The sequence below is a fragment of the Heterocephalus glaber genome, unplaced genomic scaffold (genome assembly GCF_053883595.1).
Source record: "Heterocephalus glaber isolate CG9 unplaced genomic scaffold, H.glaber_assembly_v1.0 deba00001543, whole genome shotgun sequence".
Classification (NCBI taxonomy): Eukaryota; Metazoa; Chordata; class Mammalia; order Rodentia; family Bathyergidae; genus Heterocephalus; species Heterocephalus glaber.
In genome coordinates this window covers 8114058-8127528 of record NW_028258336.1, presented here as the reverse complement: position 1 = coordinate 8127528, position 13471 = coordinate 8114058, and the positions used below count along the sequence as shown (strand labels likewise).

Below are 13471 nucleotides of genomic sequence, written 5' to 3'. Positions count from 1 at the left end.
CCTCTTCGGAGTGTATGCTTCTGCTCTTTTGTGATGCCCCGGCATACACTATGCTGGGGACATCACACCAGTCATGGAACCTGCCCAGGAGTCAGGAGGCAGCCTGTAGGGGCAAGGTAAGTGCGCTGGTTTGTTTTGTAGCTATGTTGTGTGGCTTTGTGAAATGTTAAATATATGCATTTATGCCCTTTGGGATATAAAGTGGCATTTAATCATTATATCCCAAGAAGCATAATAGTTTTAATTGTGCAAAACCGCACAATATAGTTAAAAAATACAACCAAAAGCACAACCCTTATGCATATTTTTAAAGTCTGACTGCATCTTCCTGAAAGGTTCCATGGCTGGTGTCGCATCTCTTGCATAGTGTTTGTGAGAGCTGTTGATCCCATCAGGGGCAGCCCACCACAGCACCTCAGAAGTGGGGAGCAGTGAGTTTTCATGTGATTTTGTGCCGAGTGCCTCTTTTGAGTGTATTTGGCATGGAAACTAGACTTGACAATTCTTTTTGCAGGATGCCTTTAACCTTAGCTTTAATGGCTGCAGAATGCTTGTGTTTGATAAAACAAGTGAGTGAATGAGTGGCAGCTCTTTGGGCTGACTTGCCTCTTACTATTTAGGATGTGGGAATATTCAGCCTTCACCCTTCTGCTTAGGGGGTGCAGGACAATGTGTGTGGGTGTGTTCATGAACATCTGGCCACAGAATGGTATGACTGATTTATTCACATGTGAATAATAGCTGACACGGCTTTCTGAATTGTGGAAAAAACAGATTCATCGAACAGGCCACATCGGACAGTGTTCACTCGAGCCATCGAGGCATGCGATCTCCACTGGCAGGATAGCCACTTGCAGCACATTATCAGCAGTGACCTATACACCAACTACTGTTACCATGACGACACTGAAAACTCCCTCTTTGACTCTCGCGGGTGGCCCCTCTGGCATGGTAAGTGGCCAAACCGGAAAGACATTTCCATGACTTACTTCTTTGTTTAGTTTCTATAGCATTATTGGAGTGGGAGGTAGAGAATTAAGGGATTCAATGGGAGATGGATGAATGCTTGGCAATAGGAGCTGAGCTTTTTCATTCAAATCCAAGTTCAGAAATGGTTTCTCATGTCTTTTTAATAGTATTTTGGGAGAAACATCTTACTGTTAAATCGTGTTTTTACAGATATATCTGACAGTCGCAACTTTACCCCTTGGCTTTCTTTTTCAGAACATGTCCCTACAGCCTGTGCAAGGGTGGATGCATTACGGTCTCACGGATACCCCAGAGAAGCACTGAGACTAGCAATAGCTATTGTTAACACGTTAAGACGACAGCAACAAAAACAGTTGGAAATGTTCCGGGCTCAAAAAAAAGGTGAATGTGAAGGAGGTTTTTTTCTAGTGGAACGGGATTCTTCATGATGACATCACTAGGTTTTGAGTTCTTTCAGGAGAGATGACTTTTAAAATGAGAGCCTCGCAAATGGCTCTACTTACCATTCTTTTTAAAACACTTGATAATTGATGTGTAAGAAATTCTAAGCTTTTTTTTCTTGGTTAAATGTTGTAAGAAAATATTTTGACAAAAACCTCTTAGGGGGCTGGAAGTATAGCTCAGTGATCGAATGTTTGCAAGGCCTTGGGTACATTCCTCAGCACTGGGAAAAAATATCTTAGAGTAATTTTTTTAACCAGAAAAGTTTTTTTTTTAATTGAATAACAACTATTTCCGCATCATCTAAAGGCAAGTTAGTCAAATACCTTACTTTGTGAAAGTGCACCTGGATTCTAGTGGGCCTGTGAGGATAGACTGTGTATTCTTGAGTCCCAGATAGAGGTCTCAGCTTGGAACCTTAGGGGATGACTGGACTTCTCTGAGTCAGATGCCTCTCCTGCAGAATTGGGCTCAGTATAAGACCTGCCTCTTAGAGTTATTACAAAGCTTAAACTAATTTCCACAAAAAAACCCTTAAAACAAGGCCTGGCATAATGTGCAATAACTGTAAAACTTTTTAGCTGTAATAATTTGTACTTCAGGACATGTTTATTTAAAGTGACTAGAAGAGAATTCTTGGATTTTTTGAGTTCTGCAAATGGCATTTGGTGAGCTGTTGGCTGACAGAGCATATTTAACTCTTTATCTCGGTTTATTAAACTTTTAAACTTTAAATAAGTACCATGATAGTAATCACAAAAGGTTGTATTTCGTGCTTAAGGTCCCAATCAGGTAATGAAATATATATGCTTTTTCTAATCTATGTATTTATTATTCCTTCCATACTTGTAAATTTAGTTTTATGTTACTTTTGTCAGTTTCTTTCCCTTTCACTCTGTAATCTTATTTTTTGTTAAGAAGGCTAGCTTTAGTTGCGATTTGACTTTTGTGTTTTGGTTTTTGTTTGTTTGTTTTAGTTTATTTTGATTTTTAATCCTTGAGTGATTATACACACATCTTTCATCTAAATTATTAAAAGTTGTTGAAATAGACTGGACATTGAAACAAGTGTTTGTTGGAACTTTTAAAGCCTTTTATGTGGGAAGTATTATGAATGCTAACAAACACTATCATTTATACAGTGAAAAACATTCCAATGTTACAGTTTGAACCAAAGAAAGGGAAGCTCAGATGGGGTTGGAATGTAAATAGCCCTGATATGTGATTACTTTGTTCAGTTCTACATGTTCTTCACATCATCACTGGTGCTTGCAAAATATGTTGCTAGACCTCTTGAAAAAATATTCAGAAATCCTTCTTTCCCTAAACACACACAGTCTTTGGCCAAAAGCATTTACTTCTAAATAATATAGAGGATAATACTCAGGCTAGGAGAGAGTACCACACTTTTGTAATACTACAAAAATAACTAGCTCATTATGATCCTCTGAGTTTTAAAAATTATTAATACATATTTTACTAAGAAATTTTCATTTTAAAAATTTAGTAAAAATGTTGCAATATCTAAGAAATATTATTAGTTCATTTACATAAGTTGGAGGGATGTTAGGCTAGATTCCTTTAATTGTCTTTGAAACAGTTCTGTAGCAGAACTGGGTCATTATTATTAGACTCGTTTTTCTTGTAATCTTGTAAGCAGTGAAAACTTTCATTTTAATGAAAACATTAACAGGATTATATGTCTATACCTACCTCTTTCCCTGCCTTTTTGTTTTTATTGTTTTCCATATTTATTATTATTTAAAGAGTGGGCTTTTTGTAGCTGTCCCAAGTCCAAAGTGCCGTAACAGTTACTTGTTACTGAGCCAGAATTAGCAAATACTGTACCTCAGTACTCATAGTGCTATTTGCCATGATTTGTCAGCTTCTTGATTCTGAAAACATCATCCTCCTTTTTTAATTGTTTCTTGCATGTCCCTAGTCCCCACCACCTGACAATAGGTGTGTTTGTATAAACAAAACAGTTCCCTTAACCATACACATACTTTTGTTTTTACTAAACGTAAATACTTGGCTTTTCTCAAGAGTAATGCTCATGTTTGTTTTTTCATGCTAGTTATGTATATGAAAGCCTGTGACAGAAACCAGAGGGACGGATCTTTCCAAGGACTCTAGGACCTAAGTTAAATATATTTTCATACATTGTGTCCAGCCATTTTTCATTTTTATGTAGTGATAGTTAATAATTCAAACCAGAAGACTTCTGAAGAAATGTTGAATTCAGGAACAACTTTTTGGCTGTTTAGAAGTCAATATTTTCCTGTGTAATTTTTTCTATACATAGATTTTTTTCCTTTAAGAAAGAAGTACTACTATTTTAGTAGAAACCCAGATATAAGTAATACTTTACAACAGTGGAATATATCTTTGAAATTTTGCAGCTTTTTTTTCCTGAACACTCTTAATTTAACGTGAAAGCACTAACATTTTGTGAAAAAAATACAACTACTGTATTTCCTCTAGTCTGAATAACAGTCTTTTGCTGTTATTCACCTTTGTGTAAAGACCTCTCAAATGACTAACAGATCCATAGTAAGAAAGACCTCTATAAAGTGATGGAGAGGGCTGGCATGGTGATGCATGCCTTTAATCCCAGCACTCAGGAGAATGAGGCAGGAGAATCGTCCTGAGTTCCAGGCCAGCCTGGGCTACATAGTGAGTTTGAGGCCAGCCTGGAATACATAGGGAGGACCCCCCCCCCCCCCCGCCGCAACAAACGAAAAAGGAAAGTAATGGGGGGTAGTTCAGTAGTTCAGTGATGCTCATGTGAGTGTCCAAGTCTGACCCAGGCTGTTCTGACCTAGGCTCTCAGTTTAGATGAGATAGTGAGTACAGACTCCTGTACTTGATGATGATGGTGGCTTCTTGATTCATCCAGTGTGAGTTCCAAGGGATCTTCTTTATTGTCTCTAATGCCACTCCTAAGGAAGTGAGAGTAATTGTCTTTCACTTCTCAGAAGAAAATACGGAATTTCTTTTTTTCCCATACAACGTGATTTAATAGCATGGGTAGTGATATCAACTTAGCATACTGGACACATGAATTAAATCGCTGTCTGGGAGCCCTCTTGGGAATTTAGTGCCGTATATATTGGTTTACAGATGAACCTTTAGAGCTCATAAGTGTCTATAAGTTGGGGATTATGGTACCTTTTGATTGATTGCTTTTTTTAATTAAAGGGGAATGTCTGTTTGAAATCAGAACTAATTTATCAAACTGCAGTTAAGTGGCAAGCATTTCTTACCCCTACTTCTCAACTTTTCTCTCCCTTTTCTGCTCCCATCTCTCAATCCCCTTTTCTTACACAGAGCTCCCGCACAAAAGCATCACCTCGATAACCAATCTGGAAGGCTGGGTTGGACATCCCCTCGACCCTGTGGGTACTCTTTTCAGCAGCCTCATGGAAGCCTGCCATACTGAGGAGGAAAACTTCCCTGGCTTTTCAGATTTTACAGGTAACGTCAGTGGCATGTGTCTGGTTTTCTTTTCTTTTTCTATACCTTGAGTGGCATTAGTCTTCATTTTTCTTTACATTGTGTTTTTATGTTGTTTTGTTTTATTTTTTTGGTATCAGGATCAAACTCAGGACCTTGGGTTTGCGAGGCAGGCAGTGGCACCACTGAGCTAAATCCCTGGCCCTTTATGTTGTGTTTTATGAAGCCATGTAGTTAACAGTCCTATAGTCAGCAAGAGAACGGGGAAATAGTATATTTTCACTTTTCAGTCAGACTTCCACAGACTGGGAAAGTCAGTGTAACAGCTGGCAGTATGCATAAAAAAACCTAAAAATATTTATTCTCTTACTACTAGGGATTCTACATCTTAAGAATTTATCTGTATTTATGACTGTTTTCCAACATAGAGATAAAAAAATAAAGATAGGCATCATAGAATTGAGAACTAGAAAATTTAATTTAGTTGCTTTTTAAATTGGTCTCTCATTAAAAGTGACTTAAATATTTTGAGTCTACTTTAAGATTATTAAATGCCATTTCAAACTGTTTTATTTTATAACACATATTCCTTTAAAATGGTGTTTTGAGATTTCCCTTTGACCCTTTGAAAATTAAGAACCATCCCCCCAGAGACTGCACAGAGCAGCAGCGGGCAAGGTAAGGAAGGGAACAAGGTCTGTCCTGATGTTGCTCTCACTGAGTGAACCTAGGTAACAAAAAGCACCTTGAAATTGAATTACATTGTTATATTCTCTACTGTTTTCGTTATAAAGTTCAACACTGTAACTAAAGTATGGAAACCATTTTTAAATGCCAGTCTTTAAAATACTATTGACAGTTATAGTCATACAGTTTTACTATTGTTTAATTAAAATATTTTTTCACTACTAAGTGTTCTTGGTTTCATTCCTTTTTGGATTTAGTTTTCTTTGGTGACTCATTTTCAGTGGAAGAAAAATACTTCTAATATTCTCTCTTCCAAAACATACACATTTAATTATTCATGGTCACTTTTAAAGATACTGGAAAAGTATGCACTTTAATCTGAAATACATGCTTTCTCTGAATTAAGGCAATCAATCATTCATTCACCAGTACTGAGTAGAATAAATATTTGTGCCTAAGTACCTACAAAATTAGTGTAGCTCTGATTTCTTTTGGGGCATTTTACAGAAAATATGGGACAGTGCAAGTCTCTGGAATACCACCATCTACCTGCACACAAATTCCTAGAAGAAGGGGAATCCTACTTAACGCTGGCTGTGGAAGTAGCCCTGATAGGGCTGGGGCAGCAGCGGATCATGCCGGATGGGCTGTATACCCAGGAGAAAGTTTGCCGGAACGAGGAGCAGCTCATTTCTAAACTTCAGGAAATTGAATTGGATGACACACTGGTGAAAATTTTTCGCAAGCAAGCAGTCTTCCTATTAGAAGGTAGCTTAATGAATAAGTTTTCCACTTAGCCAGTTTGATTTAGGTGCTCATCCTTATCATATTGAGTACTGTGTAAATGCATTTAGTATGGTAGTTATCTTGATTGATATAATCACAGAGTGTCAAAGACATATTCACTGTCTTAAAAAATAGTGTCACCAAATAAAAAAGTGCAAATGTTTAGGTTTCTATCACTTGATTAAGGATGTCATGTAGGGATAGCCTATTGAAAATCAGTCCCATTTAATTCTGTAGACTTTGATATGCCTGAGATAACTGTAATTTTCATGTCTAACGAGTTATTACTGGTGGCCATGGTCCCATTTGCTTAATCAATATAAAGTAAAAATTGGTTTGCATCTTGCTAATTATTGGCTGTTACCTGACTTCTGTGTTTTTAATAAATCATATGCATATGCTAACAAAGAACTGAAGACTACAGGAGTGAATTTCCATGCTATAATTATCTCACAGGAAATAATTGTATGCTATTAGGCATATATCAAGGAAAATGTTTCAGAGAATCTCAAAAGCTAACTCTATAATTTTTTTTTTTCCGGTACCAGGGATCAAACTCAGAACCTTGCGCTTATGAAGCAGGCGTGTTACACTGAGCTAAATCCCTGGCCCTTCTGATTTTCTTTTTATAAGGTCGTGATTTAAATGGCCCCCCAAAATTTGCCTAATTCCATTTTTCAGATTTTTTTTTCTCAAAAAGGTAAATTAAATCAGTATAGTAACCTAATCTTTGTATAAATGTAGGAGGTGTCTGATTAATAAAACTGCTTCTTTCAAGTACATGTATGTTATTATCATGGAACTTTTTTTGTGATTGACATGCAGATAAAGTATGGTGTTTTCATGTTCTGTCCTGAACTGTTACATGTGGGAAGGGCTTTAGAGAAAATAGCATTTTAAAATCTCCTTTATTTGTCCAAAGCTTTAGATCTATTTGAAAGAAAATATTTTCTTCAAATATATTATACATTTGTGTGTCTTAGAAAATATTCTTGAGATAAAGCATCTTAATAGCATGATTTTATTTTGGTAAACATTTGTAATTTTAACTTTTTGAAACTCCCAAAGTTTGTTTTGCTTTGTTTTTCTAAACATAAAAAGCTATTTTGGCAAACTTGAAGAATTATCCTGATTATTTAATTACTTTTTTTCAGTTTCCTTCCATATAATTCTCTCTGATACATAAGCACTAAGCTAAGCATAGACCTTTTTTTAATGCTGTTTGTCACTAGCTGTACTACATGACTTTTGATTTCCATTATATTGAACTTCAGGAAGAGGATGTATGATTTTCAAAGAGTAATGTGTGATACCTGTTTATCATTTACCTTTTTAACTATGTCTCCATGTTCATTATTTGTGAATACTTTTGAACGTTGTCTTACTCTATGATTAGTCCGTCCCTCTCCTCAAACCTTTTTAATGAGTGTTTTGCCTGAGCAGAGGTCCCTGTTGATGCATCTCTGCCTCCTCTCCTTTCCTGTCCCTGCAGGGCTTACCAGGAGTGGGTGGGCAGGACTGAAGGCAGTCCAGTGGCAGGCCATGGGACTGCTTCTATAAATTCCAAAAAGGAAGAGCTTCATGAATGAGTGGATTACACTGGGGCATGAAGCTCTCCATGCATTCCTACTCTTTGAAAATTGCAGGGGTAAATTAGCAGGCCTAGATATCTGAAGAAAGGGAGCAGTAACCTGTATTGTTGTTAAGTGTTAATTTCTTCTGGCCACAATATTGGATGGATGGTTGGCATACTGGAAAAACACCTCTGGGAGAACCTAGTGCCAGTAGTCAGTTTTTTGTTTTTCGGCACATTTGAGTTCAGGGTTTACACCAGTTATTAATCAACATGTAATTCTGTAATACCTGGCTGTTGGGAGGTGTCTTAGAGAAGTGGTGATTATGTATCCTACCTTTCCTTGAATAGTACAAAAAAGGTAACTTGAGGGCTTAAAAGGGAAACATTGAAAGAAAATGGAGGCGAAATGAACAGTCTGAATAAGCTGCAAATTTCCTATAATTATTCCTTAAGTAAAATAGAATTAGTGTCTTAGCTGTGACTGCATTAACAGATCCCACAGGCTGGATAGTTTGAAAGACAGACATTTATTTCTCACAGTTTTAGAGGCTCGGAAGTCCAAGTTCAATGTGCTGGCCAGTTTCCCTTTGAAGAGGGCTCTCTTCCTTGCTTGAAAACAGCCACCTTCTTCCTGTGTCCTCTTATGACCCACAGACTGACCGAGCTATCTAGAATCTCTTCTTATAAAGACATTAATCCTGTTGGATCAGTGCCCTACTCTTAGTACTTCATTTAACTTAAATTACTGTCATAAAAATCTCTATCACGTTGGGGTTTGGGACTTCAACATACGAATTCTGGAGAGATATACACATTTAGTCCATGACAGTATCTTAAATACTGTGGCCTTGTTATATGAACTAAAGGTCCAAGTGTGATGCTGTATCTACTTTTGAAGAGTATTAGATCACTAAAACATTTTAAAATGTCTTAAGAAGATTAGTAGATTTGGTAAAACTTAAAATTTAGGATGGATTTTAGTTTGTGCAGATAAAAAAAATAAGTTCATGTGATTTTTTCAAAGTACTTAAATAGTGAATAATTTAAAAATACTAACCAAAAATTGCATTAAAATAACTTCTATTGAAACCTTCTAGAATGTGTCATGTTCCTACCCGATACCCAGTTCAAATAACCTCCTCACCTTTTTTTCTGAGCTGCACTTCTTGCATTCTAAACCCTTTGCCAGATGGATTTTTTCTCATGAAAAACAAATAAATGTATTATGTCCTCTGAGCAGTAGTGTCATGGCCCATAATTCTAGAAATCATGAACCAAATGTCACCCAAAGGTGACATGGAAACTAATTTATTAAACATTTTATAGTAACTAAGCCTCAAAGTACATAAGTGTAAAATAGTTGAACTGACCACTATGGTTTCCTTTCAAAATTTATTTTAAAAGTCTACTTTGCTCCTTCCAAGCGGCTTTCAGGGAACACACAGGGGAAGTCAGCTCTGCCACTGTGCCTGTCAGGATTTACTGAGAAATTAATTTCAACAGCTTAAATATAATTTTGTTTTTAAAATTGGCCTTTTGGGGCCCCCAAAATAGTAGACTTCCAGTTATATTCAATTTTTTCTTTTGTTTATGGTGAGTATCAAATGGGTAACTTTTTATTAATCACTTTATGGGAATTAGTGTCTATTTCTGCTTATCAGAAGCAACAGCATATAGTGTTTAGATTGAGAGCCATGGCTCAGGGTCCTCGCACACCTCCCCCTCTGAAGCAGAACACCCTGTTCTGTATCCCTAAGATTGTGTGAGTCTAGGGACAGGTTCTGCAGTTAGCCTGCAGAGTCCTCTGTGAGTTTGCAAGTTCCCGTGCTCATTTGTCACACATGGAGAGAGGAGGGTGCACTCCTTTCTTTGAGGCCCTTCGTCCTGTGGTTCTCATTTTAGCTATGGCACAGTGCAGGGATTGTTCATGACGACAAGTCTCTGTTGGGTACTATACCCTGTAGACTCTTGACTAAGAATTTTATTCCTTTCTACATATCACTTAGGTTAAATTTTTAACGAGATCAGCTTGCATATGTTACAACTTTACATGAAAAATTTAAAATATACTTTACAAGAAGTATTAGTTCATTTCTTAGGAATGTAAAATATGTATGCTCTCTTCCCACAGCCGGACCATATAGTGGTTTAGGCGAAATAATCCATCGGGAGAGCGTTCCAATGCACACATTTGCCAAGTATCTCTTCACCTCTCTCCTACCTCATGATGCTGAATTGGCATACAGAATTGCACTGAGAGCAATGAGGTACGTATTCACAGCCCAGCCGGGCAGAAGCAAGCCAGAGTCCCCGCTGGGAGAAAAGGCTGCTAACCGACTCCGCCTTCATTCATGTTTCTTGTAGGCAGCGGAAAAGCTAAAGATTTATTTATGCTTCTTAGATTGTTATAGAGGTGATTTGTTATTTTCATTTTGTTTTAAAATAAGTGAAGAGGGCCGGGGATTTAGCTCAGTGGTTTTGCCGCCTGCTGCGCAAGCGCAAGGACCTAAATTCAATCCCCGGTACCAAAAAACCCCAAATAATTGAAGAATTTATATTTAACTGCTATCACACTTACAATTGTCCTGGCTTTTTCTCAATTTTTTTTTTTTTTTTGGACGATAGAATTTGGGAATAGAGTGCTATTTCAGATCACTGTAATCATAAGACAACAATTGAAGCCTTCCTGAATGATTGTTTTGAACAAATTCAGTTTTTGAAACCATGGTAAATACTTTATCAAATATAATAATCAAGGGAGACCTTCAATACCTGTTACAATTCCACGTTCCACTGGGAGTGCAGCAAGGCTGCTGCGTCAGCAGGACACACTTGTGAGCAACTGGAGGCCAAGAAAAGATGAGATGATACTGGGAGGATCTGTGACTGCTTCCAGCTCCTCATCAGGACATAATGACAACTAGAATATATTGTTCTCTGCCATGCACCTTATTCTCATGCTCTTTTTTTAAAGTTAATTTACCAAATAATTGTTTTTATTATGAATTTGTTCAAGCTAGATACTTCTTGAGTTTAAAATTATATTTTAAAATCTTATATATAACCTACTAAATTGTAAGGGCCAACAAGGAATATATATATATATATATATATATATATATATATACCTTCCTTAAAACATTGTCTTTTTCTCCTTTTCCTTTCTAAAAAATTAATAAAACTCTTCTGTGTTTCTAACGGAAAGTACATGCTAGACAGCAGTATAGTTAACTTAGTTAACTATGTAAGAACATGCCCTGTATAGATCTAAAAGCTTGAGTATCTTGAAGAATAGTTTGATCCCATAAGAATTTCATCAAAGATTCTATATCTGTAATCAGTGTGAGATTCAAAAACAAATCCTTGCCTATAAATTGCGAATGTTCCCAAAGTTACTCTAAGTGTAGCTTGTATCAATAACTTGAGCCTATATCTGTCTTACGTTTACACAGTGATGGGGTGAATGTGTGTGTTTGTACACCTGTGTGTCAGTGTGTTTTCAGGCTGACATCCTTTAATTTGATATACTTCCTTGGTAGCATGAAATCTTAGTAAGTTATTAGAAGAACCTTATAAATACTGCTATCTGTTTTTAAAGTACCAAGAATTAGTAGTTAATAAAAGCAACAGTTTCACCAAATTGCTTGAGCCCACCTGGTTTGTATTTCAGAGCACATTTTTGTAATAAATAGATCCTATTCCCATTTTCAGAAGCTGAAATAGAAGTTGTCTTATGAAGACAGATGCTCTGTACTTATTCTAATCCTAAAAACTCTACTTTTGTTTTAAAGGGAAGGATGTTAATGTTATGATGCCACCAGATGCTGTTGCTACTACTTCTGGTAGAATATAACAAACTAGCATAAGGTTTCAGTGTGGTCCTGGCTTATGTAACGGTATCTGCCAGGCAGAAAGCCTTGCTTTTCTAATGAATGCCTGGAATTCATTTACATTCTCCTGTGGTTGCTCCTCAGGCATTTTCTTGATGGGGGGAAAACAGCAGGGTGCAGGAGAACTGTTTGGTACCTTTCTCTTCCACGTGCCATGACTGCCCCAGCCACAGGCCTGCGTGGAAGAGAGATAACAAACCCTACGTGAGCTTCTGGAGGCAGCCAGGGGAATAGGCAGGAGAGGCTGAGGAAGGGTGTCTGCAGCACTCACTTTCTCATCTTCCCAGGATGGTGACCAGTTTCCTTTCTAGTGGCTCTGGCAAGATCTGCCACGACACTTTTGAGTTTTTAAATAAGCTAAGCCGCAAACCTGTAAAAATGGTTATTATTTAATCGCCTACTTTGCCACCCTTTCCAGTGCTGACATCTCTATCCTTAGATGAAAGTAGAACAATTACTGCTCTTAGCTGAGGCCTGGAGGCCAGCATGCCCTCCCTGACCCTACTAACTCTTTGTCTCCAGCTTATTTGATAGTCCCTGACTTGGATGAAGGCCAGTGTTTTGATTATGGTAAAGGAATCACTTCAGTGACAACTACTTTACTAATCTCTTTGGTACTTAACATTTAGAAGAGATCACTAGGCATGTGCTTTGTTTTTGAAAATTGTTCATTTTGTCAGCCTATCATGATAGATTGAAATCAGAAATCACACTGAATTTATGCAAAACTATCAAAGAACAGACACTTAATGCAGTTGTGGTCATTTTCTCCGAGATACCGATAAAACACATTTTAACTTTAAATTCCTGCAGTCATAGGAACTAACCGCAGAAATTTTAGGGATTTGTGAGAATAGAGAGGCCATTTTTTTTTAACTTTCCTTTGTGGGTTAAGCTTATTTACCTGAGCTTCCTACTGATCACTGACTGTGCCAATCTCAGGCTTAAATACCCATTTTGCTATCAGTTTTTATTGATTTTTATTTTTTAATGAATGATAAGATTCAACAACAGTAGGTGAACCTCAAGACTTGTGTTTCAAAGTTCTTCAATGTTAGGGCCGGGGATTTAGCTCAGTGGTTTCACCGCCTGCTGCGCAAGTGCAAGGACCCGAGTTCGATCCCCGGTACCAAAAAAAAAATCCAGTCCAAAGTTCTTCAGTGTTAAATATATTAATTTCCCTGAGTAGTGCAGTTTGCTGAATGATGCTAAATAAAGGAAATCTCTTAAGTTGGAGTGATGAGCATTAACAAGGTGACTTTGGCCTCCGACAGCAGAAGGTAACTGTACCAGCTCTTCCTGAACCAGAATCCTGAACAGTGGCCTTCAGCATCTGCTGCCACTGCTCTGCTTTCTGCCAGCCATTCCTGAGGCCAAGGTCATATACAAGTAGTAACTAAAGGCCACTTTTCTTCTCTTCTCATTATAGGTTACTAGTATTGGAATCTACTGCTCCAACGGGAGACCTCACCCGCCCACACCACATTGCATCAGTTGTTCCCAACCGATACCCTCGTTGGTTCACTTTAAGCCACATTGAATCCCAGCAGTGTGAGCTGGCATCCACCATGCTAACTGCAGCCAAAGGTAAGACAGTGGCCTCATATTTATGTTTGTTTGCCTTTTTTAAAAAAGCCCAATTCTC

The 13471-nt window shown here is 37.5% G+C and overlaps 1 protein-coding gene across 1 annotated transcript in view; it reads left to right on the top strand.

The window, feature by feature from the left end:
- Zswim6 (zinc finger SWIM-type containing 6) overlaps positions 1 to 13471 on the top strand; it is a 192143-nt gene that overhangs the window by 172058 nt on the left and 6614 nt on the right. The window contains exons 6-11 of the mRNA XM_087189574.1: positions 775 to 951; positions 1225 to 1371; positions 4762 to 4908; positions 6082 to 6342; positions 10068 to 10203; positions 13256 to 13413. Of these exons, the coding sequence (XP_087045700.1) occupies positions 775 to 951; positions 1225 to 1371; positions 4762 to 4908; positions 6082 to 6342; positions 10068 to 10203; positions 13256 to 13413 (1026 nt within the window). The remainder of the gene's footprint in view (positions 1 to 774; positions 952 to 1224; positions 1372 to 4761; positions 4909 to 6081; positions 6343 to 10067; positions 10204 to 13255; positions 13414 to 13471) is intronic.